At 34.6% G+C, this 10882-nt stretch overlaps 1 protein-coding gene across 6 annotated transcripts in view; it reads right to left on the reverse strand.

The window, feature by feature from the left end:
- Clhc1 (clathrin heavy chain linker domain containing 1) overlaps positions 1 to 10882 on the reverse strand; it is a 64941-nt gene that overhangs the window by 39858 nt on the left and 14201 nt on the right. For 4 of the 6 annotated variants that reach the window (XM_010615843.3, XM_033764020.1, XM_010615845.2 and 1 more), the window contains exons 2-5: positions 9173 to 9237; positions 7793 to 8048; positions 3824 to 4011; positions 785 to 918 (exon numbers count right to left, since the gene is read on the reverse strand). In XM_010615843.3, coding sequence (XP_010614145.1) covers positions 785 to 918; positions 3824 to 4011; positions 7793 to 7969 — 499 coding nt within the window. In that variant the 5' untranslated portion in view covers positions 7970 to 8048; positions 9173 to 9237. Of the gene's footprint in view, positions 1 to 784; positions 919 to 3823; positions 4012 to 7792; positions 8049 to 9172; positions 9238 to 10882 lie in introns of those variants that run through there. The other 2 variants (XM_033764019.1, XM_033764021.1) reach the window with 2 other exon arrangements.

Genomic DNA, 10882 nt, shown 5'->3' on the forward strand with positions numbered 1-10882 from the left:
TTTTTTTTTTTTTTTTGGTACCAGGGATTGAATTTGGGATCTCGTGCTTGCAAGGCAGATGGCAGGACTACTGAGCTAAATCTCCCACTTTCTTAAAATGTGGTAATACTATATTATACTACAGTTGTGAAACCAGCGAATGCTAATATCAACATGAATCAGTAATAGTCCCCCAAAAGGGCAATTTCCAATGATGAATGTAATTATATTATATTCCTAAAATGTACCAATAAAATTAATTTTAAAAATAATAATAATAGTCCTCAAAACTTAATGCACTACAGTTTTTCCACATTATACCTTGGTGTTCTCAAAATAACTACAACTTTTTAAAATACTTAGACTCAAACACCTAGTTCCTTACATGGTATGTCTGCAGTGAGGTCCAATAATTTGCATTCTAACTGGTTCCCAATGATGCCAAAGTTGATAAATAAACTACACTTAATTCAGCCAAATTGGAACTCATGTGATCTTTCAGGGTTGTTTAAAGTTTTCTGTTTCCGGTGTGTCAACCTAAAAACCCTTACTAAAGTAGTTTGTACAACATACAACTGGATAGTGATCATATAAAAGTACAATTACATTACTTTGTAATAGGTAGTAACTGGAAATAACTAGGATTTAAAGTAAACATTTTAAATGAGAAACAGGGATCAGGGATTTAGCTCAGTGGTTCCGCCACCTGCTTCATAAGAACAAGGACCCAAGTTCGATCCCCAGTACCAAATATATAAATAAATAAATAAATAAATAAATAAATTTAAAAAATGAGAAACAGTACCTGGAATAGGTTTTGCAGAATCTTTGGTGGAAGTACAGTATTTTACTTCTTTCGCATCATACTCTGCCCTAAGCTGTTTCACTTGATCTATTTGCAATTGAATCTTCAAGGAATTATTTTTAATAATCCTTATTCTGAAAAAACAGAAAGGCATTCTGAATGTTCCTTTCAACTAACTTAATTCTTGAGTCATGAGATTTAAAATAAAACAGGTTAAGTCATTATTTTGGTTAATTATTTTGAATCATATCAAGTAGGTAGAAGTTTAGGAAACAATATCCTAAAAAAGTTAAATTTACAAATATGGAAGTATTTTCTTTCAGAACATCAGTAAAATCTAACACAACAATTATTAATCCCCTAGTAAATTCAAAAGTGTTAAACATAATCTCACTTCAAAATACTATCTATTCCTTGTAGTTAAAAGTTACTTTTGCAATTTAAAAACTGTTTTTGTAAATAACTGTACTAGTTTTCTGTGGCTATTATAAAAATCAATACAAACTTAGTGACTTAAAAATAATGGAAATTATTGCCTCACTATGCTGGAGTACAGAAACACAAAATCAGTATTACCAGACCAAAGTAAAATTTTATAGGCTGTGCTTCCTCTGGAAGCTCTGGGAGAAAATCTGTTCCCTGCCTCTGATAGCCTCTGAGGGCTGCAAAAATTCTGTAGATGCAAAACTTCAATCATTTTCTCCACAGTCACATTGCCTTTTATCCCTGTGTCCAAGATCCCTCTTAAAAGGGTACTCATGATTGGGTCTAGGGCCCATCTGCTTAATTTCCATACCTCACAAGCCTTAATTCACTTATATGTGCAAAGACCATTTTTCAAATAAAGTTAAAAATTACAAGTTACAGGGAATAGAACCTGGTATTTCTGAGGATCTTTATTCAGCCAAATGCAGTAACAGTGATCCTAGAACTAGAGGAAGGACATCACTTCTCTGAGGTAAAATTAAGTTCATTCAGAAGAGAATCTTAAAAATCTAAAATTAGTACAAATTCCTCCCTTCAGTCATTTATTTATTCCTTCCTTCCCCCTTTCTCCTCACTTTCTTGTTTTATTTGTCCATTTGTTTATTTTTTTGTATTTGAGACAACGTCTTGGTGTGATGCCTAGACTGGTCTTGAATTCCTAGTCCTTCTACCTCGGCCTCTCAGGTAGCTGGAATTACAGGCGTGTGCCACTGTGCCTAGCTAAAAACTTTGTTTTAAGGATTATTTGAAATGTATGTCCTCACTTTACAGGCATAAAGGAGAAATAGCAGATTAAAATAAATTAGGAAATAACAGATTAAAGTAAATTACATACTGTTACAGGAAAATAATTCATCACAATTGCTAAAACAAGGTAAAGATGACTATTGAAGCAAGAGGGGCTATGGCAACAAACGTGATAGGGTTTTGTGGTGGGGGAGGAAGACTGAGCTCAACTCCAAATACAGTTTTGCCAAGTGGGAGTTTGTAGTCAAGAAGGAGCAGGTGGAAAATTACTAAGAGGAAACACTGGAAGGAGAGATTGCAGATAAAATGACCTAGCCCTGGATTCCTTGGATGGCAGCCCAAGGGGATCGTCAACATGTGGGGTCAAACACTGAAAATGACCACATATCAAGAGGTGGGAGTTCTGCCTAAAACAACCTGACAGGACTCTTGCTAAATCTGAATAGTACCAGGTGAATATGAAAGTTCAAAAATCAAGCCTAGTTGAAAAAAAGTTCAGTGAAGCCTGAGTTTGATAACCTTTGTCAATAAATAAGACACAGTTTTTCTTTCAAATTAAAACCTAATCTCTCAACAAGCATGATGGCACACACCTATAATCCCAGCTACTCAGGAGGCTGAGGCAGGAGGGTCACAAATTTGAGCCCAGCCTAGGCAAATTGAATCTTGTTTCAAAAAGTAATAAAACAGAACTGGGGATGTGACTGAATATGAGACCTTAGGTTCAAACCTGGGCTCAATCCCCAGTACCAAAACTAAAGAGAAATAATCACTTTCTTAGTTGATAACTGCTGCCAACTTCTGCTTTTTGGGGGTGGGGGACATGCTGGGGATTGAACTCCAGACCTTGTGCTTGCAAGGCAGGCAGCAGAACCACTGAGCTAAATCCCTGGCCCTAACCCTAACTCTAACCTTAATATAGTTACACTGATCATAGGGAACATATCTCTTTGGTTCCTACTTTTTCCCCATTCTCCTGTCCTCCCTTCAACCCCTCCACCCTTCCCTATGTGCAAAATCTTTGTTTCCATTTCTTTCTTTCTTTTTTTTTTTTGTACCAGGGATCAAACTCCTAGGCCTTGAGCTTGTAAGGCAGGCAGTGGCACCACTGAGCTAAATCCCAGGCCCTATTTCCATTTATTTCTTATCTCATATTTTTTTCCTTTCCCTTCTTTCCTTTCCCCACCCCTTCTCATTTCCCCTGCCCCTTAGTATCTTTTATTCCTATTTCACATTATCAGTTATTCAGTTTATGCTTTTAGGGAGGCTTTTTAAAAACATTTTAGGTAGCATTTTTCTCCAGGAAAATCTATTCCAAAATCTAGGCAGCCATATTATCAGAAATGGAAGTAAAAGTACACAATTTTCCAAGTTAATTTGAAATCATCTACACAAATAATTTAACATTTGCTAAAAGTAACACTGAAAACATAAGACTACTCAACAAGAGTGAACACTTTATTCTCTTCAGTAGGTTACTTATCTTTATGTATTACAGGATTAAGTATTTCAGACAATAATCAGGAAATTATCAAATCTTCCATGCAAGAAATTATCTGCATCTCTCATTTTATTATACCACCATTTGCCTCCACTTATAGTAAAAGGTATCATAAAATTTTCAAACAAAAATAACATTTTACTTAAAATACATAAAAAATTGGAAGCAGAAGATAACATAAAATATGGCTTTTAAATCTTACATGAAATTAAAAAGACTATGAACCACTGGTTAAAGTTATACTGACTGGTTATTGTGATTAAGTAATAATCATCACCTTTTGGACTACTTACTAATTTACTCACTTTTCCTTGAGTTGGATTGTTCTTCTCTGGTGATATACCAAAGCTGTAGGCTCTGCTGCCAAAGCCTTAAGTTTTCCATGAAGACAAAATGCAGTTCTCTGGCTCTTCTTTATTGTCTCAATAAAGGCATCATATTCTTTTTTGATTGAAGTAAGAATGGATTTGTATGCGGTAACATACTCTATGACCTGAAATACGATTTTTTTTCTGACTACGGTAATGAATCTTTTCTGAAAGTATATAGATCAAAAGCTTTTCAAACAATTACAGATTTTTTTAAAATGAAACACAATTAATAAATAGATATCTAAAAGTTTTCCAGCAAATTTAAAAATGACTAGTACTCAGAAGGTTGAAGGAGGATTATCTTGAATTCAAAGCCAGCCTGTTTATACAGAGTTCAAGCCTAGATTATAATAGTGAGACCCTGTCTTAAAAAATAAACAAACAAAAAAATCTAACACCAAATCTAGTTTTCACAATTCTTGATTTTTAAATTACATATCTTCTCTTACTCGCTCCAAATCTAATCTCTGAGTTCATTTAAACCTTAAGAGCCTGAACTCCCTTCACCTATTTTTCTAACCTATCAACTCATATTGGTTAAGCAATACTCTCAATTCCTAATTGCATTTCTACCTCCGAGATGTAAATAAAACTGTAAGAAACCTCTCATCACTATACATTTATGGCTTCCAATGGTGTTAGGCAAAGAATACTCAGGAAGAATAACAGAAGAAAATAATAGAAGAAAGAGTAACAAAAGACGGGGGTGTGCCTGAAGAGAAGGAAAAGGTCTGAGATGAGAAGGGCCTAAACTTCCTTCATATACTCTCCTGCGTTGGCTTTCTTTTTTCCTTAATCTTATATATGCATTATCCATGCAAAAATTAATCATCAAAAATTTTTTTAAAACAGAAATGTCATAATTTATGGTTGCCAAATTTTGCTCATGAGGATTTAAGAGCATAGATCTTAGGTGTACATAAGGAACAGATTAGTGTACATAAGGAACAGAAGTGATCAAAATTTTCTATGAACCCCTACTACATTTCTAGTGTCTGGTATCCACTCTGGTTACCTTTAGCTAGACAATATCTAGAAAAAGTTATCCAGGAAGACACTTGACCTATCAAGATACAAAATAAGGAAATGACATGGTGGCATACCACCTGCCTATAATCCTACCCCTTGGAAGATGAGACAGGAGGATCCTAAATTCAAGTCCACCTGGGGAACTTGGCAACCTAGTCTGACCCTGTCTCAAAAATCAAAAAGGGCTGTGATGTAGGTCAGTGTAAAGGCCCTGGGGATGGATGGACAGATGGATGGATGGATGGATGGATAGAGAGACAGATTACTCAGTGCCAAGTACCAGAAGATATTTAAGTAGAAGATACAGGTTCTTTATTTGATATCATACTACTATCCACCCAAATCAAAATACAATTCAGTAATAAAATAGAGGTCACTATTTGTGTTTTCCCAATTAAGCAACTTGCTATTCCTGGCCTTCCTCTATTTCATGTACCCCTGTGATGTGCTCCAACAATCAGCTTCCATATCAGTTTTCTAGAAGAAACAGATTTCAGAAGAACACTCATGGATACCTTTGAAAATACACAGAAAATACATTAAAATAGAGAATGCAAACTCATATGTCACAGGTAGGATACAGCTGGCAATTTCAACTAACCTATGAAATATTCTAAAATTTAGAAAAATCTTATTTTCATCTTCTCTTGAAAATGATAAAAAGTTTACCAATGTGGAACCCCCATTCCTTCATGGCAGTAATAGCTGGAACATTAGATTGGATTTATTCTAGAATCCAGTTGCCTATATAAGAATCCATTCTATAGGCTCTTCTAGCTTTGGTCTTCTTTGCTTACTAGATCACGGACTCATTCTATAATCAACTCTTTGTATGAATCTCAGGCCCTCTCTGCTTTGATTCAGACATCTCTAAGCCAAATTACTTCAAACATAATTTGTTTTGATATTTGTTCTCCAGTTCCCAGTATCCAGAGATGTTAAGTTGAAACTTTTATCTTCTGCCCAACTAGATCCTTCCAAGAGAGAAACAGTATCACAGAAGACAAATCAATTAAATCAGATTGTTAACAATAAAAGGTGCTAAGGGAAAGGAAAGAAGGGAAAGGAAAAAAACGGAAACAAAGTCTTTGTAAATAGGGAGGGGTGGAGGGGTTAAAGGGAGGGCAGGGAAATGGCGGGGGAGGGGACATGATATATAATGTGCAGGTATAAATTTCCAATGATGAATGTCATCACATTGTATACCTAAAATGAATCAATAAACTTAATGAATTTTTAAAAATGAAATGTGCTTGGGCCAGGGATTTAGCTTAGTGGTTCTGGTGCCTGCCTTGCAAGTACAAGGACCCAAGTTCAATCCCTGGTACCAAAAAAAAAAAAAAAAAAATTGCTGGTATCATGTGAAAATGAAAAAGAAGATAGAAGAAAAGTTATTCTCTTCTAGAAGTATCAAATCATTTCTATTTCAGATTTCCTCTCAGTCCTGAAGAATAGAGTTATTTACAGTGTCAAAATGTACAACTTATAGTTACACAATGCACAAACAGTCCAGATAGAAATCCTGGAGGAGAGAAAAGAAGGATTATAGAATGCCATGTATTTTCTCTAAGAATTAAATTTACCAGCACCAAATGAAAAACGATTTCACTATATACTAATTTAAAGCAGACAGCTCTTCAGGTAAGAAAAGTTCTGACAAGTCAGCATTCAGGCATGCAAAGATAAGCAGTTTACATAATTTCCTTTGCTGATTTCACACAAGAAGTCTCAGCATGACTCCTGATATTTATGAAACCTATTCAAGGTACTCCCTTTATTTAAACATTCACCCAATATTCCTTAATAACTAAAAGACCAACAGTGATCGTCAATACCAGTGATCATCAGAACATATAAAGTGAAGATAATCTGCTAATGTACCAATTCCAAAAGACAGATTTTTCTGGATGATTTAGGAGGAGTGAAGATGCCTTTTCTCTATTTTATACAATTTTCTTAATTCTGCTTGTAGATATATAACATGACGTCACATCCTATTTTTCCTAGAGTGAGGCACTTGAAGTTTTGTTTCTGTTTTTGCCACTGGAAATTGAACCCAGGACCTTTGCATTGAGCTACATCCCCAGCCCATTTTATTTTTTATTTTGAGACAGAGTATCACTGAATTATCCAGTTTGGGTTAGAACTTGTAATCTCTCTGCCTGGGCCTCCTAGAGTGTTAGGATTACAGGAATGTACCACCACACTTGGCTATGCACACTAGGTTTTTATTTAGAGAAGAAGTAAGAGTTATAATGTCATATTTAAAAATTAAACAAAAGGCTGATTTTCTGTTTTGTCTGTTTTACTCAGAGACCAATAGTTTACCAAAGTCTGAAGGTAAGCACTTGCTCTAGGCAAAGAGGAAAGGATACTGACATCACTTGGTTTACTGTCAGGGCCTCTTTCAAAGGAGGTTTTTGTTTTGTTTTGTTTTTTTAAGGCAAAATAATTAGAATCAATGGGAAATATGTAGTTGTTTATAAGGAAAAAGTTATTTATAAAATTTTAAAGAGCAAAATCCAATATTCAGTACTCTTTAATCTGATCTCCATTAGTATATCCTGTAAATTCAGTCAAACCCCTTGTTTACCAAGCAGGGGATGTAGCTTAGTCTGAAGGCCATGGGTTCAACCCTCAGTACCACCAAAAAATAAAAATAAATAAATAAATTAACTTGTAAGCTAAAATAAGAAAACTCTTATTAGCAGGTAATATAAATCCAACATTGCATTTTCCCCATTCATCTCTTTCAGAAAAGTTGGATGAACTTCTGAAGAACGGCCAGCAGAACATAGTATAACAAGCATTGTTATTAGTAAGGCAGGAATATAAGGGGGCAAAAACTTAATATTCTCAAGAGCATTGTAATACCTTATCAAAAACATTTCTGTATATGATATAATATTCATCAGCAGGTCCTTTCTCATTACAGCCCACACTTTCAGTTTCCGTAATTATGTATCTTTGCATACTTTCCAAAAATTCCTTGTCACTTCTGCTAATGATAGGAGGGAGAACAGCATGTTTATGTATTTCTTGGGCCGACATAAGTCACAGTATGCACACTTTCACCAGAGGAACATTAAATCTTGACCAGTTCTTGCAAAAAGCCAAAACTTTGATAAGCCTGAAGGAAAAAAAGAGATCATAAATTATTCTAAGGGATTAAAAGCATAAATCAAATATTAATCTAAAAATGTATATTTATTTTCAGAAAAAATTTTTCCATGGATAAATATTTTGGTCCATGGATTAAAATGTCTCTTCTATTCTACCGATACATGCTACAATACTGGGAACAGAAATACCAAATATTGGTCTATGGCCATACCACCCTGAACATGCCCAATCTCATCTGATCTCAGAAATACCAAATACTGGCCAATTAAGAACTTGTTCCTTTCTAACCAAATACAACGTCGCATATATATATCATATAATTTATTATTTCTTATTTTAAATCAACACTTCCATTTATTTACTTATTTATTTTTGTTTTTTGAGATAGGGTCTTGCTATTAGTTCAGGTTGACTTTGAACTTACTACATAGCAAAAGCTGGCCTCTAACTTGCAGTGATCCTTCTGCATTGGCCTCCTGGGAGGCATGCACTACCATGCCCAATTTTCTTTTTTATTTATTTTGTAGCAGTGCTGAGAATCAAACTCAGAGCCTTGTACAAGCTATACAAACACTCTATCACTGAGCTACACCCAAAAACTTTTAAATTTTTATATCACATTTTAATAGTAATTGTAAGGATTAAAGAAAAAGTCACTGAAATTCAATGCTTTCTAATAGGAGATTTAATGTTTTATTAATTTGCTGCATGTGGGAAAATTAAGTTTTAATTCTTTGCATGTAACAAATAAGGTTAAATACTTCTCTACCCCAGTGCCTACTTGGCCTAGTCACAGTCATCCAAGATACAATAGCTATCGTTAGTTCTTTTTTTTTTTTTGCTGATAAAATACAAAAGCAGTTTTTAGCTTTAATATATGCAAAAGCATTAACATTGTCCCATGTAGTACAAGGTCCTGAGCTTGATTCCTGGTACCAAAGAAAAAATTTGTTCCATGTATATTATCAGACATTAATGCAAAGACACCAAAAATCAATGGCAAAATAAACCACAGAAACTATGCAAAAATATGAAAATTTAAAAATACATTCTTTAATAATCAATAGGTCACTGAAGAAATCAAGGAAGAAACTAGAGTTCTCAGAGTCAAATGACAAAGGCACAACATACCAGAACCTACGGGACACAATGAAAGCAGTCCTAAGAGTCAAGTTTATAGCTGGGAATGTCCACATCTGAAAAACAGAGTAAGTTCACATAAACAGCTAAATCATGTACCTCAGAGCTATGCAAAAACAAGAACAATACAAATCCAAAGCTAATGCAAGGAAGGAAATTATAGGGTCAATTTTATTAATTTCTGCTCTGATCATTATAATTTCCTTCCTTGCTATCCTTAGTTTTTAATGATAAATTTTATTACAATTCTCATCCTTAATATGAAAGAACTAACTGAAAAGTAAGAAGTAAGACTTCTGTTAAATTCTATCCATCAAGGTTGGGGATGTATCTCAAGGTATGAGGCCTTGCATTCAATGTCCAGCCCCACAAAAAACAAAAAACCTATTCATTAATGATGTCACACACCAGTAACTTTCAGAGTATGGTACTCAAGCAGATTTATTATGTTGCTTTTAGTGAAGAATTATTATCCAACTGAAGTTGGATACAAAAGAGGGTACCTAAGATCTACTCACATTAATATCAGACAGAAACCTTGGCTTGCTTAAAATGTCTGGCAAGTTAAAACACTATAACTTCCCTCCAATTACAGAAGTATATGTCCATGGTAAGAAATTTGGGAAATATAGTCCTGGTATGGTGGTGATGGCTGTAATCACAGCTACCTGGGAGGCTTGACAAGAGGATCTCAAATTCAAGGCCAGCCTGGACAACTTGGTGAGAACTCACCTTAAAATAATCAGATAGAAAGACCTGAGGATGTAGTTCAACACTGCCTGAATTCAATCCCCAGTACAGAAAAAATATGTATGTAAAATAAAATAAACCAAAGAAAGTTAGTGAAGAAAACAAAATTCATCCAGAATCTTACTACCCAAACATCCAATATTGCAATATATTTCAATTGTTATTTAAATTATAATCAAATTCTACTTCTTTTTTTTAATGTGGAGCTAGAGGCAAGCACGTTACTACTGAGCTATATCCCAGCTCAGGATCAAATTCTAAATTCAGTTGTGTATTCTAAATTTTCACTTAATATTGGAAACATTTTCCATGTGTTAAATGTTTTCAAAAACAACTTCTAAATATTGTATGGTATTTCATGGCACGACATTTCACAATTTATTTAACTGTGGACCAGACTACAGAATATTTTCACTGTTAAAAGCAAGGCTATGATTTTTAAAAACTCTGAAACTGATTTTATGATATTTGGCAATATAAGTAATATCTGGTTATCTGAAATGGCATATGTAACCTGTAAATTCTACCTATAGGTCACACACAAGTGAGGAGATAACAAAGTAATTGTGAAGTTTAAGAGATGAATAATGCAGGAAGAGAAAAAATGTGGAGTAGCAAAAATACAGCTTCTCCAGCACCAAGAATAAAGACACCTACATAACTTGATGAAGAGGAAGAAAAAAAAAAGTAGATCTCCGAGAATTGAGAGGGAGCTGACAGGTAAACTAGAAACTACAAAAAAGCTAGAGAAATAAGAGTACAACATGTAGAAAAGAATGAAGCAGTCACCGGGCATGGTGCTGCACACCTGTAATGCCAGCACTGGGGAGGCTGAGGCAGAAGGATGGCTGCGAGTCAGGGGTCAGCCTGGGCTACATAGTGAGTTCAAGGCAAGCCTGAGCTACATAGTGAGACCCAGACTCAAAAAAAAAAAAAAAAAAAAAAAAAAAA

Source organism: Fukomys damarensis, unplaced genomic scaffold (assembly GCF_012274545.1).
Source record: "Fukomys damarensis isolate Sample0158 unplaced genomic scaffold, DMR_v1.0_HiC HiC_scaffold_2, whole genome shotgun sequence".
Classification (NCBI taxonomy): domain Eukaryota; kingdom Metazoa; phylum Chordata; class Mammalia; order Rodentia; family Bathyergidae; genus Fukomys; species Fukomys damarensis.